This window comes from Laetiporus sulphureus (genome assembly GCF_001632365.1).
Source record: "Laetiporus sulphureus 93-53 unplaced genomic scaffold LAESUscaffold_45, whole genome shotgun sequence".
NCBI classification, from domain to species: Eukaryota; Fungi; Basidiomycota; class Agaricomycetes; order Polyporales; family Laetiporaceae; genus Laetiporus; species Laetiporus sulphureus.
The window spans coordinates 138,656-154,847 of NW_024468554.1; the positions used below are offsets into that span (position 1 = coordinate 138,656).

At 50.8% G+C, this 16,192-nt stretch overlaps 4 protein-coding genes across 4 annotated transcripts; 2 read left to right on the forward strand and 2 right to left on the reverse strand.

The window, feature by feature from the left end:
- Nucleotides 1–1,007: 1,007 nt before the first annotated feature.
- LAESUDRAFT_660940 (cytochrome P450) lies at nt 1,008–3,629 on the reverse strand (the record flags this gene model as incomplete). The annotated part of the gene is made up of 13 exons (XM_040904900.1): nt 1,008–1,169; nt 1,343–1,394; nt 1,461–1,685; nt 1,813–1,976; nt 2,034–2,084; nt 2,140–2,188; nt 2,251–2,538; nt 2,588–2,676; nt 2,726–2,777; nt 2,833–2,878; nt 2,926–2,953; nt 3,006–3,082; nt 3,365–3,629. 13 exons carry the CDS (start codon nt 3,627–3,629, stop codon nt 1,008–1,010), a joined length of 1,548 nt encoding a protein of 515 aa, XP_040760549.1.
- Nucleotides 3,630–5,202: 1,573 nt separating this feature from the next.
- Nucleotides 5,203–7,595, reverse strand: LAESUDRAFT_738508 (uncharacterized protein; the record flags this gene model as incomplete). The annotated part of the gene is made up of 5 exons (XM_040910905.1): nt 5,203–5,751; nt 5,831–6,295; nt 6,348–6,907; nt 6,963–7,419; nt 7,473–7,595. The coding sequence occupies 5 exons, from the start codon at nt 7,593–7,595 to the stop codon at nt 5,203–5,205; spliced, it is 2,154 nt and encodes a 717-aa protein (XP_040760550.1).
- Nucleotides 7,596–7,990: 395 nt separating this feature from the next.
- LAESUDRAFT_751921 (PTR2-domain-containing protein) lies at nt 7,991–10,405 on the forward strand. The gene is made up of 9 exons (XM_040911696.1): nt 7,991–8,044; nt 8,102–8,318; nt 8,386–8,444; nt 8,498–8,625; nt 8,673–9,003; nt 9,060–9,125; nt 9,180–9,522; nt 9,573–10,076; nt 10,141–10,405. The coding sequence occupies exons 1-9, from the start codon at nt 8,033–8,035 to the stop codon at nt 10,305–10,307; spliced, it is 1,827 nt and encodes a 608-aa protein (XP_040760551.1). The 5' UTR covers nt 7,991–8,032; the 3' UTR covers nt 10,308–10,405.
- Nucleotides 10,406–11,355: 950 nt separating this feature from the next.
- On the forward strand, nt 11,356–15,869 carry LAESUDRAFT_729774 (uncharacterized protein). Its single transcript, XM_040909706.1, has 18 exons — nt 11,356–11,862; nt 11,919–11,985; nt 12,068–12,192; nt 12,240–12,435; nt 12,488–12,776; nt 12,832–12,939; nt 13,000–13,737; nt 13,799–13,896; nt 13,964–14,030; nt 14,080–14,107; nt 14,165–14,221; nt 14,277–14,341; nt 14,408–14,532; nt 14,584–14,698; nt 14,755–15,104; nt 15,160–15,240; nt 15,293–15,538; nt 15,587–15,869. The coding sequence occupies exons 1-18, from the start codon at nt 11,633–11,635 to the stop codon at nt 15,704–15,706; spliced, it is 3,105 nt and encodes a 1,034-aa protein (XP_040760552.1). The 5' UTR covers nt 11,356–11,632; the 3' UTR covers nt 15,707–15,869.
- Nucleotides 15,870–16,192: the final 323 nt, after the last annotated feature.

Genomic DNA, 16,192 nt, shown 5'->3' on the forward strand with positions numbered 1-16,192 from the left:
GGCGCAGTCACAGTTGATGCTAGTGGCATAAGCAAACCACCCTCCCCCCTTCCGGATGACCGAAGGGCACATATTTGTGCAGGAACGTAGGAGAAGGTTGTGGATCACGAAAACGCGCATTCTCCAAGTGAACGGCTTGTCCGAAGTTCCGACGCGCCTATGGCGTGAATATGATCACTGCTTGGCAGAGGATGTCACTTTCTCCGGAGGACAAAATTCGGTGGACATCGTCTAGCAGTACCTCGTTTAATGATCTGGCTCAGATGCGTGCAACGAAGAATTTTCCAACAAGACGCAGGAAGTAAGTCAATTCAGACAAAGACCTTCACGGCCACGCATTCGCTGTGATGTGCGTCGGAGAATGCTCTGCTTATTTGGACTGACATACAGTCTGAGCGGTCTGCGGAAGAGTCCGTCAGTCTTTTAATGTTGGACCTGCGGCTCTGTTATACGAATCATTACTCAGTCATCGCTTTGTTGGCCAAGGTGTGCGTATGATGTGCTCCGAGTCTATCATATCCAGGCTCAAGCAAGACGGAGTCGTTCTGGGAGTCAATCGTGGAAAATGATGGCGAATATACCAACGAGACTCCTACTTTCAAAGGTTCAGATATTCGCGTATCCAATTTGCCCGATGCTCTCACAGATGCTCCCATTCCCGATGTATGTTCACATTTGTAGCATTCCATGGAATTGCATATCCATAGATCGATGGTACATCCAAGCCTTCCTTGCCTAGTGATCTCCACAGAAATACGAGCCGTCTAATCTTATTCGTCGAGCTCACGCGGTGCAGCCACGGACTGTGCTATGACCGCATTTTGGAGTAGTAGCACAGACCATGCTTAGCGCATAGTTGATCAATGCACCACCGCGGTTTACCTGTAGACAAGCGATGAACACGTCAGAATAGTTATTCAACATGTAATCGTATATATACAAATGAAAGAACACATGCCAAGCAGAGATAAATTGTTGGTCAGAAGATACTTTGCAGCAATGATAACCTAGTCAACCTCCGCCATGCGTACATGCAAATACATTTGCGCGCCCTCTTTCTCTCGACCACGTATGACTGGCTTGATGGTGTTCCCACCCGTGCGGTAGAAGTCATATATGGAACCATCTTCTTCGAAGGTGAAGTTCCGCAACAGAGTGGCAATCAAGATCTATTTCAGTATATGTCAATACGAGTTTCAGATATAGATGAAGGTGCTGACCTTGAACTCAGCCAATGCTGCAGTTTGAAGACCTGCAAGACTTTGCACTTCATCCCATCAGGTACGTCGTTTGCGCCTTCAACTTCATTGCGTCATTTACAAGATGAGCATCCTTGGCCTACGGCCAGCAAATTTGACGACTCACCGATTTTTCGGCCAAGGCATATTTTCAACCTATGACGGTCGCATCAAAAAACGCTTGAGAATAAGCCAAAACGCGTGATGGAACTGCTATCTCACCCATCTCCGAACGTGAGAACATGACCTGGAGCGTGTATAGCTTTAGCTGCCTCAGGCAACCCATCCTCGTCCAGCCAGCGTTCAGGACGGAACTCGGCTGCATCGGGTCCCCAGATAGCTGGATCAATATTGATCCCGTCACGCACGGGTACGTGCACAATCTGTCCTGGCGTGACGTTAACGTACGAGCGACCAGTGCCAGGGATCGGAAAGAGGAGCGGAATGCTATCTGCCTCGACAGCCTGCACGTGAATGTCAGTATGTGCCTAGGGTGAAGTGTGCGGTGTGCACGGAGGCCATGGCAACGTGGCGTGTACGTACCTCACGTTCAATCGTCCTGAGGACTGCCTACGTCCGAAGAGTCTCCCGGGTAACAGCGTCAAAGTAGATCAAATGAGTCGCGCTCATTAAATCGTCATACGTCGGCTTGCGGCCCACGTTTCTCTCAAATCGTGCGAGCTCATCTTGGACTCTCGTCTGCACCCGAGGTTGTCGCGCGAGCTCGTACAGGCACTCCTATGGATAGTGTGATCTCCATGCAACAACCTTTGGCAGAGACACACTAGGACATACCGCAATGACGTTCGCTGTGGTTTCATAACCTGCAAAAAGCATGCCTACAAGCTGATGTGCACGGTGAGTTCATTGAATACAACATCAAACTTTGTGGCGGGCTCACATGTCCAATGGCGGTTTCGCGCGTCATCGGTTCCCCCGTTGCAGTCTTGCTATTGTCTGATGGAATCGCGTTGTGAGCGGAGATACTTATAGAAGACATTAGCAGCCGCACTCACTCAACGAGTCCAACAACTTCGAATGCATTCCGACATCACGATTCTGGACGTTCTGAGCCCACGCTGCATCTGCTAGACGTCCGAGTTCTGTGGGCAACATCGCTGTCCATTGCTTCATGGGATTTGGCAGCTCTAAGAGAGTTGGGAATACATCCACGAATGCATTGGCCAGAAGCGTAAAAGTTGTCTGTGGCACGTCGGAGATCTTGTGAATCAATTTTGGGATAGATTGTCCAGAGTGGCGGACATCGTAGGCATAGGCTGTCATAGCGATCGCATCCAGACTGTTGTGTAACTGAGTGATAGTCCGCGACGAAGGAGATGGCAACTCACGCGACTCTGTGAACCAAACTAGTCATCTCGATGACTGCAGTGCTGCCGCTACTATGTTGATCCAGCTCGTGGTCTACGGCCGATACCAGCTGTTATTGGTGAGCGCACGTCATATGATTCGACATCGGAAAGTCTTACCCCGTATGCAAGATCGAAGATGACGTGAGAGACCTCCCGGACATTGGAGGTGCTAGCAGGTTGTTTAAAGAATCAGGAGGCGTGGCGGGTGGAAAAATTAAACATACGTGAAAGCAGTCGCTAGAACGGCTCTTGAGTGTTTGTGCTCCTCCCCTAAAGTAACAGTCATGTAATGCCACTAAGCCTGTGATGCTAAATACCTTCAGCACTGAAGAGGCTCTTCCCGAACTGCATGAACAGTGAGAGTTTGATGTAAAAGCAAGATCATATTGATACGCACAAATTGTATGAGTGCGAGCCTTGTAGACTGAGGTCTCACATAGTTGCTGGAGTATAGAACATGGGCGGTGTTGGAATCTGGGCATGGAGCGCAGATGTGAGAGGCCCCGGTGCGACCTGCGCCACCGGCGTGGGAGAGTAGTAGTGCGCGTGTATATAATAGGGCACGGCTACAATGGGACGGGCCATCGGTTTGGCCCCGTGGAGCCATCTTCTAGAGAGCGGGCGACTCCCGAACTCCTGGCCGCGCAGAGGGCTGGCTGGGAAACTCAACAGGCGGCACCTTTGGGGTCTCCTGCGTGCAGCTCGGAGGTCTGTGGGTTCGTTGTGAATGACTGATGAGGCGGCCTGAAAGCTAACTTGAGCTTAGTCCGAATGCGCCTTTCAGCTTGTATGTAGGACCATATTCACGAGCCCATTTCTTGTACAGTGTTCCGACCGGTGCCTTATGAATGACAATGCCGTGTCCCAGGAGCCAACTTGGACTCGGTGGGCCTGATACATCATTTAGTGTAGAAATGCGCAAGATGCGACGAGCTATAAGGACAACCACGACAGTGAACAGAATAATAAACGATGTCTGTCCGTGGGGGATGTCGAAGTCCCAATTTCCAATGGCTCGCATTGCGATGCACGAAGAGCAGGAGAGGATTACTGGAAGATCCCTCACACAAGGGTCTTCGTCTTAAGAGGGCAAGGCTCGATGCTATCTGAAACGTGTTCGAATACTGACGCGGCGGAGAAGTATTTAGAGTTAGCGCGACATACAGAGATGCGCCGGAAACCAGGAACGATGGACTCACATATAGGCTATCCGCAAGTCTTCTCTCATTCATTACGTGAGAGTCCGCGACTGCTGTCTCATCCTCAAACTTGATGAGATTCGGCGAGCTCGCTCAACAGCGCAGCGCGTGGGGTGCTCTTTATCTCAGCTATCTAGGTGCTCGAACTTATCCGAGCGGCATTTCTTCACACCAATATTGATCCGCATCACATCCACTGTGATTACGTACATAGTGACGGCTTTAATAGCAGGTGAGGCGAAGAGCGAGATCGGATGAGTAGTGAGCGACGTCGAGCGAGATCGCTGGAAAGTCCCCGGATATCCGATGCTAAGATTGGCTATGGAGGCAAAAGCCTGAGCTGTCGCAAGACCAATCACTATCAATCCTGCGCTCGAAAAATAAGCTGACGTTGCATGCTTTTCCTTAAAGCATCTTGACTAAAGGAAATTGCGACCCGTGGGCTTCACGCTTGTAGACGCAGAGATCTGCGCGATTCTTCTGAACGCAGCTACCTCGTAATTATGTGAGTATCTTCGTCTATCGTCTGTGTCCGTGACGATGAAAAATTGAGCCCACAATATCACTAAGCCTGTCTGTGACAACAGTTCATATCGGAAGATCGTCACAGATAATTTGCATTTGTTTGGGCTTGTGGGTCCATTTCAATCAGCTTCATTTATCTGCATCTAATTAGTAAAGAAAAGACGTACGAGCTTTTGCAGAGAGAGCGGATGAGATCAGGAGAATGAGAAGAACATAGTAAAGCCTCACCGACTGGTTTAGAACGCCTTCAAAAGATACACTGTTTCAATTGCTAACAGTTCCGATTTACGACACACGGGAACCTGAGCATTGCCACGACCCCGAGGGTTGGAAGTTGAACCATGGAAAGAATCTTATTTGCCGACGACTCAGATGAGTGTCGTCAGGATTGCATTGCTTCGCGCGAGCCATCCGCAAGCTGCGCGATAGAACGACCTAGCAGAAGCTGTATATTATACGAATATGCAAGACATTTGTGGAGGAGACGAAAGAGATTTGCAGAAGTCCAGCAGAATAAATGCATGCTACATAGTTGTGAATGATAATGAGGAATTGCCAAAGAAAAAGTTGAATAGGACGCGGCAGCGCGCATATGTATACATATCATTGCAGAAAATGACGGACTCGTTCAATAATGAATAAATGGCTATGATGCATGAGAGCAAGAAGCGGCTCACGAGCAATATGGATAAGAGAACACGAAAGATGGAAGACATACACGTATAGACAAACATACCGTCGTCCGAGTGGTCCGAGTGCTCCGCGAAAGCTACGGTCCTTGCCCTCGGTATGTATCGGAGGCAGAGCTCGCTGTTCTAGCTCGAGAATACATTACCGTCAAAGGCCCAACTGCGCTGAACAAAGGTAGGTTCAAATCGCGTCGGACCCTTCTCTGTCGTCTCCTATCTCCGGGTCCATGCGACCGAGCACTTCGCCCGACGCGACGCTAAGGCCGGACCTAGCGCTTGCTGTCGATCCCAACCTCGGCCGGACATACGATGGTGGTACACCTATGGGACCCACCCTCGCACCCTCCAGCATAGTGCCCTGTTGCACACTACTCCCCGCCACGACTGGCTCTATCGGTTGTCGAGGAGCATGAGTGCTGCCGCCTCTTGTGCGCCTTCGCCCATCCAGTCCCCTAATTGTCGTCATGAATGCTTCGTTCATCTCTCGTAACCGTTCATCCACAGCAGCTTCCGTAGCCAGCATCGGCTCGGGCATCGAGCGCGTCCGCGTGTGCGAGGCAACGCTGGCCGAGCGTGAAGGCTGCGATGCTTCCGAAACTTCCTCAGGTGTTCCCTCTCGTGATGGTGTGTTCCGCTCACGTAGCCCGCCAAGCGGCTTGCGTGTGTCAATGTCTTTCATGAACGCTGAGATTTCTTCATCATCCACATTCGCGCTCGGGAATGAGGCGCCCTGTGGCGAATTTCGTAAGCATGACGACAGATCATAAGCTCAAACACGAAGCGACTGTACAGCATCGCCAGTGACTCACCGTAGTCCGTTCCGCTTCTCGCACACCACTACCCCCACTTCCATCACTACCTACGCCTCCTGAAGCAGCATATCGATGGCCAAAGCTGCTCGAGTACCTCTTTCCACCCATCCGTGGACTTTCTGATCCTGATATAGATACGCCCTCTGCACTCACCAACGATCGCCGGTCTCCCAAACTTGACGGGGCGAACGGCGGAGAAGGCCTGAACGGAGTCACCGGAGACGACGGCAGCCGCGCGCTCATTGGACCAGCGCGAGACGCAGCGGGCGACATCTGCACCGGACGTGATGGCAGCGACGGGCCCGAGCCACCGGGAGTGGAGGACAAAGGCGAATACTGTCGAAGCGAAGGCGAAGGCGAATGAAGAGAGGGCGATGGTGAGATGGTGGACGCCTTGAAGGGGTGCACGTTCGTGATCGGTGATCGGCGGATGGGTAGTGGTCCTGGAATGGACGGCAGATCCTATGTGCGTGTAAGCATCAAGGTAGTTCGTCTAAGGTAAAAATTGACTCACGGGTCCTCGGCTTCGCCCAATACTCTCTCTCCTTAGCCGCGCAGCCATTGCGGAAACGGCATCATCACGCGAGGCAACCGATCCCGCACCGTGCCTCGAAGACGACCCATCCGAGATGCCAGATGGTGAGCCAGCTGCGCCTGGCCCAGGATTCGACAGGCGTCGTACGGACGGCAGTGCTACACTCTGCAAACGCGGACTACTCCCGCTTACTGTTGTGAATGTTGTTGTTCGAGAACCGACCGCAGGCGGGACGACAAATCGGTCGGCTACAGAGGAAGAAGGGGGCGTTCGCGGGAGCGATGTCCGCATGGGCAGGCTTCCCGGTGAGCCGGACAATGAGTCACGCTGCTGGTGCTTCACGAGCGTCGGGGTGAACTCGGGGCCTTCGTCGAGTGAGAGGAACCGCGAAGAGAGCAGAGACTCGAGTTCGTCCAGCTGGAACTGGGGCGTGGTCAGATACGTCACAGAGAAAGTCAGCGTGCCGGTCAAATGGGTGATCGGCGGGAATGCATGCGTGTCCTTCGCGAGCGGAGCGACGCCTGGCGCAGGAGGCATGTCTGGAACGCGCCATCAGTACTCAGAGGCAGCACGAAGGGATGCAACGTGGCGCACCAAACCCCAACACGCCACCATCATCCTCTGCGCCTTTCACACGAAGTTGGATGGTCAGGTTCCCAATCCGGTTCCCTCCAGTTCGCCTGCGCAGCCGCCTGGCTAGCCTCCACGCAGGCAACACGCGTAAAAGCGTGAAAATACTGCGGAACAGCAGTATGCCGTGCTTGTACATTGTCGGCGGCGCGACCTCTGCGCGATCGTCCCCATAGCGCCGGTGAGCGGTGGGCGCGAAGAGGATGTCCCACGACTCCAGTAAGATGTACTTGGGTGTGGGATCGATCCTGAGACGCGAAGAGTCGGGTGCATGATAAACGAGCACCTGGTTATTGCTCAGCTCTGGGACACAGAGCAATACATGAAGTTGGAATGGGGGGACTGTCTGTGCAGACGAGATGGAGCGGTATAGACGGGTATAGTCCTTCAGGATGTCCGGGCCTGGGGTCTCGAGATTGAACTAGTCGGAGTCAAACATCACCCGTGTCGTTATCCATCAGTGAAGAGACATACCCATCTGTCCTCCTTGGCCTCCGGGGATGGCTCAACTGTTGCCCTTGCATGGTTGACGACAAGAGCAAGTTTGGCGTAGAACTTGTGAGCTATCTGGTCGATCCTCGGGGTGTCATTGGACATGGCAGGCCGCAAAGTGTGTTCAGACGGTGGATAGGCGCTGCATGAGGGCGGATTCGTCGTTCAGGCTGTGATGGTCGTGGAGGGCACGAGAGTGCGCGAGCTCTCGATCTGACGATGCTGGATCTTCTGCCCTGGGAACGAATTAATGGCTTCCCTTGAATGCAAAAGGCTATTGTGTCGTACCAAAAAAGTAAACCTCGGCCACCGAAAGAGGAGAAGCGACTGACGTCGGACAAGAAGAAATATTATGCGTCTAATTATTTGGAAACCATTAGAAGAAATATAAAGCACGTGTTTTGAAGGTAAGCTATATTATTGCAAAACATTACGTTCACAAGCACATTTTGTAACGCCTTTCCTCTTACCAAAAGTTTATTCAAAGCAAATTACCATGTCGGCGTTCAAACTAGCCCAGGACTATTGATCATGCCGCTGTCATGATAATTGAGGTGATGTGACAAAATCTCGTTGTACTGCAAGTTGCGTACGCTCACAATGTATTGAAGGATCAAAATATACCCAAAATGAACGTAAATCGTGCCAGTTGGTCCACAAGACTCCTCGAGAATATTACCGGCCTGTTCAGAAGCTCCTCCGAGGGGCATTCGACGGAATATGCCTACCTCCAGCTGGGTGATCCAGAGCACTTCTCAGACTTCCCCACAGAGGAGGAGCGTTTGAAGCTGAGAAGGGTGGCCGATGCGATTCCTTGGAGCGCATATCGTCAGCACTGAATTAGCTTCCCTGCGAAACGTGTCTCGCTCATTATAAATTGCTTCTTTGCTAACAGTAGTAGCTTTCGTCGAGCTTGCTGAGCGATTCTCGTACTATGGTACCACCGTAGTATTTGTGAGTATACCGTCTCGACCGCTATCGTGAGCCTGCTGCTGATTAGCGTTCAGACCAACTTTATCCAGCAGCCCCTGCCGCCTCACTCACGCACGGGGGCGGGCTATGCAGACGGCCAATCTGGCGCCCTCGGATTAGGCCAGCGTGCTTCGACTGCTATCGGCACGTTTAACAGCTTCTGGTAAGTTGAACGGCTAGATAAGCGGAAGCCACATCGAACACCTGAAGGGTATACATCATCCCTTTACTAGGTGCCTATATCGCCGACACACGCTGGGGGCGATTCAAGACAATCTGCATTTCTGTCGGCATTGCATTAATCGGTCATGTCATCCTGGTCGGCTCAGCACTACCCGGGCCGATTGAGCACCAGAAGTTGTCCTTGTCAATTTTCCTCACCGCTGTGGTTATCATGGGCATCGGCACCGGTGGTTTCAAAGCGAACATATCTCCTCTTGTTGCGGAGCAGTACAGGAGGACAAAGCTCTCCGTGACGACTTTGCAAACCGGGGAACGAGTAATTATCGATCCTGCTTTAACCACTGCGAGGATCTACATGGTGCGCTCTGCTGTGACGCGCATTGAGCCATTGACCGACATAATTCGCCAATACAGTATTTCTACCTATTCATCAATACTGGAGCTCTGGTTGGTCAGATCGGCATGACGTATTCGGAGAAGGTGAAGCCATTCTAGCCATAATGTTGCACGATTGACGAAGTCTACGTCTTTCAGTATGTCGGCTTCTGGCTGGCATATTCCCTACCCACACTAGTCTTCCTCCTTTGTCCGTACATTCTGTACCTTGGCCGGAATCGCTATATCAAGACTCCTCCATCTGAATCTGTCCTGCTCACAGTGTTCCGCATGGTAAAATTCCAGATGAATGGACGATGGTCGATGAACCCATTTATCATCTACGAACGCATGCAGTCTCCAGGATTCTGGACCCAAGCAAGGCCCAGTCATGTACCACCACACAACCGGCCTCTGTGGATGACTTATAGCGATGGCTGGGTGGACGAAGTGAGACGTGGATTCAAAGCATGCGAGGTCTTCCTTTGGTATCCAATCTACTGTAAGTATGCCCTCAATGCCGCTTCCTCTGTACTGAATTAGTGCCGTCAGATCTCTCGCTAAATCAGCTCAATAACAATCTCACGTCGCAGGCTGCAACGATGAGGACGGATGGTGTGCCTAATGATGTTCTATCCAACCTAGATCCTCTCACGCTGGTTATTTTCATTCCCATCTTCGACTTCTGCCTATACCCTAGCTTAGGATACGCCGGGTTCCGGTTTACGCCGCTGAAGAGAATAACGGCCGGGTTCATCATGGCGTCCATAGCCATGGCATGGACAGCCTCCGTCCAGCATTCGATCTATCAGCGGAATCCTTGTGGGCTGTATGTCGCTACGTGTGAGGACGCCGACGGTCGTGCTGTCACCTCCGACCTGAGCGTTTGGCTGCAAGCTCCTAGCTACATTCTGATAGGACTGTCGGAAATCCTCGCCTCCATTACGGGACTAGAGTACGCATATACAAAGGCGCCGAAGAACATGCGCTCGCTTGTCATGGCAGTGTTTCTGTTCATGTCGGCCGTTGCTAGTGCAATAGGCGAGGCGTTCGTCTGTGAGTACACCAGATGATCCCATGAACTGATTATCCTGGAATTAATGGCTCATCACGTCTACAGCACTCTCCGCTGACCCTTTGCTGGTGTGGAATTATGGTGTAATGAGCGTGCTTGCTGCAATAGCAGGCACCGCGTTCTGGTTCCACTTCAGTCATCTTGATATGCAGGAGGATGATCTGAACAACCTCAGTGATGAGAGTCTGCTTGATATAGTGCTCCAAGAGTAGATCTGCATTGTCGATGTATCGTTGCCGTTGCTAGAGGTGTTCGGTATCTGTGTCATAGAGACATGGAATCCATTTCCATTTGCTTTGTCGAGCTTGTGATATATGGTTATTTGCTAAAGCAACGTGAGCATACTCAGACATGGCGTACTGTGACATGGGGCGTTTTGCAAAAGTCCAATTTTCCAGAACTGTCATAGCTTCCGCCATACTCAAGAAAATATCAGACGAGCAGTTGATTACCTGACATAGGGTGATGATAATATGATATTCTTCCAAGGTCCGAATGGGACAATCCTCGGAGGTGATGCAGAACTGTGAGAACTGTGCGCATTAAGATGTTCATACGCACTCGGGTGCTAGCCAAGGGAGGAAGATGCCAAGATTATATCTCGCAGAGAACGATCCTTGACTTATTTTACCCAATTCCATATCTTTAATGTCAGAGAATTCGAATGTGGCTCCTGATTTGCATGAACGGAGATGTGCTTACTACTGTACCTGTATTTCACATAATTATTCACGGTGTGTTCCCATGCCTGATTCTTGACATAGAGATCATCTACCTGTCAGCGCAATGCCGCTTTGAAGATCGTCAAAGCTCATTGAGATTCAAGTCTTGTCAGATTGAACACCAAACAATGCGGAGAAAGTGGGATTACTGATCACACAGGATCCAAACCTACCCATCCCGTCTTTCGATTTACTGTCATTTTATGGCCTTCATGCATCACTATACACCGTATGAGACTCACTGCTTTGTTGAGGCATTGCGGGAGGTGCTGAACATGATTGCCTCCGGAAAATGTGGATTTATAGTGCTGAGAACCCCTCCCTTCTCTATTTAGAGTGTCACAGTTAATGCCGTAAAGCAGTCGACATATAGTACCTTTTGTGTGTGTTTCCGTGTCGCGATCCAACGCGAGGAAGAACCGTTATCCGAAAGAATTGCTGCGTCGCGTTTTGACATTGTCGCGACATTTGCGATCACCTGACCGCGTCGACATCCGACCCTCCGTGCATTCCTTCGTTCTCTCGCTTGCAATTTTCACTTGTCAATGCTCATGCTTCATTGAACTTTTCGGTTCCATTTGCGAAGGATACGGTCGAGAATTTACTTCGTCGAGCTGTCGCTAGTACGAGCGCTGGTCGGGACGGCGGTCTACTGAGTCAGATGACATGACAGCTTAGGCGGGGTAGCTTGGTTCAAATACGGCAGACATCAATGCTTATTCGCTTCTATTCTTCAACAAATGACCTATGAATCTCGCTCTGCCTTGTGTGCCTTGTAGTCTGGTCGGTGGTTTCCTCGCTGAATCACTGCAGCCATGCCAGCCTCCCTGCAGTCTCCTTTGCAACTTCCCAATACTTCGCCGCACATGGAGAAGTCAGATCCACGGGCTAACAAGCGCAACGTTTGGGACCAAATGCCAACCTGGGTTTCCTCAAATCTACGCTCACGCAAGTCATGGAAGATGCTAGTGCGATGTTGCGTTGCATCGTGGGTCTCATTCATCATATTGCTACCCTCGAAGTCGCTGCAGGCTATGGGGAATGCGTGAGTATCTGGAGTTTATGAGTCATTCTGCGGAGACTCTGAGCGGATTCGTGCAGCGCATTCTTCGGCCTTCTAGGTAGCTTGATGATTCCACCCAATATGCCTGTCCAGATGTATCTTGCGGTATGCATATCTCCCTTTTCAGCGATTGTAATACATACATCACGTTTAAGCATGCTGATAAACCCATTCATTGACTTTCTAGGCATTACTCACGCTAATCGTCGGTGAATGCCTTGGCTGGGCGTTCGGTGCCGCTGGGATGCGTGCTGCACTAGCGGTGCGCAATCAGGTTGTGACGCAGGCAGAGCTACAGAAGGTAGCACAAAGGTATATGTTAATTCTTCCAAAACGAATATCTTATAACAGGTGTCAAGTGCTGCCGGACTAGCAAACCCTGATGCGCTCTATGTTGCGAGCATCTTCAACGGAGACTTCTTGGACACAAACTCTACAGTACTCTTTGGTGTCTTTCTAGGCATAGGCACATTTCTCTTGGCATTAATTCGCGCATATGCTCCCCGTCTCACGCTGCTGAGCATATTTGGAACGATTGCCATTGACATATACTGCGTCAGTTTCTCTTGATCTACCTCCGTGTCAGTTCCTGATTATGTGTTCATAGAGCTACGGTCCTCTTTTCCCATTTCCTCAGTACACAATTCTGAACTCATTACTGATCTCACTCTCATGCTACGTCGCAATCGGACTTGTAACCATCATCCTTGTATTCCCCGAGACGCTCAACCACGCTGCTCTCTCCAGCACTTCGGAGTTACTTGGGCATATCGGCGAGGGCATTATGCTGCAGGAGGAAATCCTGAATGCACCAGCAGCGCAATTAATCGGTGATGGCGAGATGTTGGGGAAGGCGGCGACCGCGCGAGAACACATGATCGCGAACATGAAACAATGTAAGTGATGATATCATACAGCTAGTCGACATCTCATACCATCACACCTGCACAGTATCCTCGCAACTACCCTTGCTCAACCTAGAGTTCAGCTGGGGAAAATGGAATGGCAACGACATCAAAGCTCTCAAAGAACCATTAATGACACTTGTCGGCCGTCTTGGTGGGTATATACATTTTTTAATGATACTTCTGTTCATATACAGGTCCGTTATTGTGCCAGCCGCACTTCAGGGATTTTCAAAGCTTCTTGGCTCATACCTTTCATCCTCGGCTGATTTGTCGGAGGCTTCCTTCCATGGTGAGAAGCCTGATGCCGAGGATTGGAAGACCGAACAGCGATCGGTGGGCGATGCGGAGTTATTCCGCCAGCTACACACACGCCATCATTCGCATGCAGCACCTATCCCTCTGACGGATTTGGTCCCGGTACTGGGCGACGCCACTCGCGAACTTCGTGAAGCAAGTGCAAATGCCATTGCATCCTGCAAGGCTGTGATCGACTCTATAAACACAAAGCGGTACATCCGCGGGAATGTTGCGGATCTCAAAGTGCACCTGGCCGAGCTCGATGCTGCCGAGCAGAGACTGGTGAAGGCTATCGATGCATTCAAAGAACGAGATCGACTGATACTACTGGAACCCTTCCATGGTCTGCTCGATGCGGTTGCGAGTGGCAAGCAAATCGAAGAGCGTGGTAACGCGCCCTTCCGTCCTTTGTATATAGCCTTCGTCTTCACAGCGAATCTGGTCACGGTTGCGAAATCCGCGAAAGCAGTGGTCGAGGTTATTGGTGATACGGCGAGGAAAAGGAGGCAGAATCGACTGTGGGCACCGAAGGGCATCCGCGCGATTGGCAAGCTGATAACGCAGCGAGGCGATGCGGGTGAAAGAGCACTGGGTGAAGATCCCGCGCCTTTTGAAGAAGAAGAACCGGAACAGGTGAACGAGAAGGCATACAGTGCGTGTTAGTCACCAGCCTTGTGATAATCACGTCTGATCGAGCTGTTCTGAAACATTAGGTCGAGATCCCGATGCCGGACCTCCTAGCAACTTTGTTCAACACATCATGAACACTGTGCATGGAGCATATTTGTGGGCGAAGACACCGGAAGCATTGGTGAGTAAATATACTCTCTCCGGACTATTTGGCAGAGAGCCGACACGCTGCATTTACTCCTCTATAGTTTGCATTCAAGTATGCGGCGTTGACAATCGCTCTATGGATTCCAGCAGTATGCAAGACCAGTGCTCGTATGTGTTCCATTCTGTGTGCTCTTAGAGCAAAACTCAACACTTTCAGACTTCATATATGCGCAGAAGGGGCTATGGTTTGTGGTCTCTATTAGCTGTGTACTCGACTGACTTAGGTACTGCATATCACACAGGGCCCTCATTATGGCTCAAACCACTCTCAATATCTATGCTGCTGATCAGATATGGAAGTGCGTTGCATGTGATTGGTTCGTATCACAGTATGTAACTGCCTGCCTTGCGTAGCCTCGTTTTACGTCTCGCTGGCACATTCGTCGGACTTGTCGTGGGTTTACTTTGTTGGTACATCGGTGCGCATCTACCGTAACTTCATTCGCATGACATGGGACTCATCAAAGGGCATTTCGATGCGTCAGGATCGGCGAAGAGCGACGGTAGTCCATACGGAATGGCCGCCAGCGTCGCAGTGTTTCTTTTCCCTGTTCTATTTCTGAGGCTCTTTGCTCCGCCGAAATATGTATCAGGTATTATGATGGGCGCGGTGCGTTTAAGTCACCCTAGTGTTCGCTGAACTCTGACGGTCGTGGTGCAGGTAACATGGGCGCTAATTGTGGGCTACTCCTGGCTCGATGGACATATTACCGTGCTGGGAGACGTTGGCATTGGATGGCCCGTCGCATGGCGAAGGTTCGTGTTGGTGATCATCGGTGAGTTTGTATCGATGATGGTGCAATAAAGTACCAATTTACATAAACCTTTGCAGGTTCTGTCGCGTCGTTCGTCGTGATGATCCTCCCTCCCACTTCGGCACGCAAATCTGTCAGACTCCGCTGCTCATCCACCATATCCTCACTATCATCTCTATATCAGCATCTAATGTCGGCATGGATCAATGACAGAGCATTCGATGACTCGGAGAAGGGTGGCTCGGAGGAATCAAAGTGGGCACAGCAGTTCCGCGAGAGGTTCATTGGCGTGTCACAAGATATTCAACTGTTGAAGGCTCAGGCTAGTATCGCGAAATTTGAGGGTAACGTTCGTGGGACATGGGCCTCTGAAGAATACAATCGTCTCGCAGACGTCGAGGGAGAGATAGCTGTAAATCTCGCAGTCGTGAGCGGTCTAGTCAAGCTAACTGAAATGCACACTGAAAAGCAGATCCATCCAGATCGGGGGCTCCCTGGCTCACCTGGATCACGGCACCCGAATCGCCCTGCTCCGACATACGAAGGTCGTCAATCCAAACTTCGTGCGTTGGTATTGAACGTCGATAGGGCCATTTCCTCACTAGGTTGCCATAGATTAGCGACGTCATATCGACCTTTGTAGCAATCTCGCAGTCGCTCCGCACTGGGGAATCACTCTACCAAGCACAATTCCAGGACCTAATGGAACGGGTGTTCTACCACGGCGATTATTCATCACCAATCGACAGGATAAATCAGGAGGCGCGGAATGATTTCCGGTTGCAGCACTTGCAGTCAATTTTCAGTTACGACTATATGTTCTATGCGAGCGCCATTGTCTCCGTATTCAAAATGCTGCAGGTAAGCTGCTTCATGTGAACGTCGCACACCATGACTGAATGCTCGCAGGGTGTGAATGAGGCTCGAGCGATCACTTCAAGACTATGCGGCGAGGTTCCTATGGTCGGTTTCGAGCAATGGCGAGAGACCTTTGAGCGCGATTACAGCGCGGCGGTCTTGTCTTCCTGAACAGCTTCCCTTAGTGCATACACTGGATTCTGCCTTAAGGCTCCATTGATCATTCTTAGACCCCAGCAGACTGCGTTGTCACATTGAATTTGTTATGATCCTATTCTCACTAGTAATCTTTATTTATGTCATTATCAATGGATGCGTACATGGTGCTCCCTTCCAGCAACCATGCGTCCGGCACGATTGCAGGAGTTCAATCAGTGGCCCCTGTAATAGCAAAACATTGCATGTTCTTCGGAGGTCAGTGAGGTGATGGAAATTCGGAACGCCTGCGTAATGGACGCAGTCGTCACCACACGTCGCTTCGGACTTCCTCAGTAACTTGAATATACAACTCGAGAGTAGTACTCACTGATGAAGAGTGGTGTAGTCTCCCGCGGGCAGACGAGACAACTTCGACCTGCGCGGGAGCGCTCCGGATATCCTTGTCTGACGAGACGTGCCACCTACAGAGATTTGTAGTCACGATTTGCTCAGAAACGA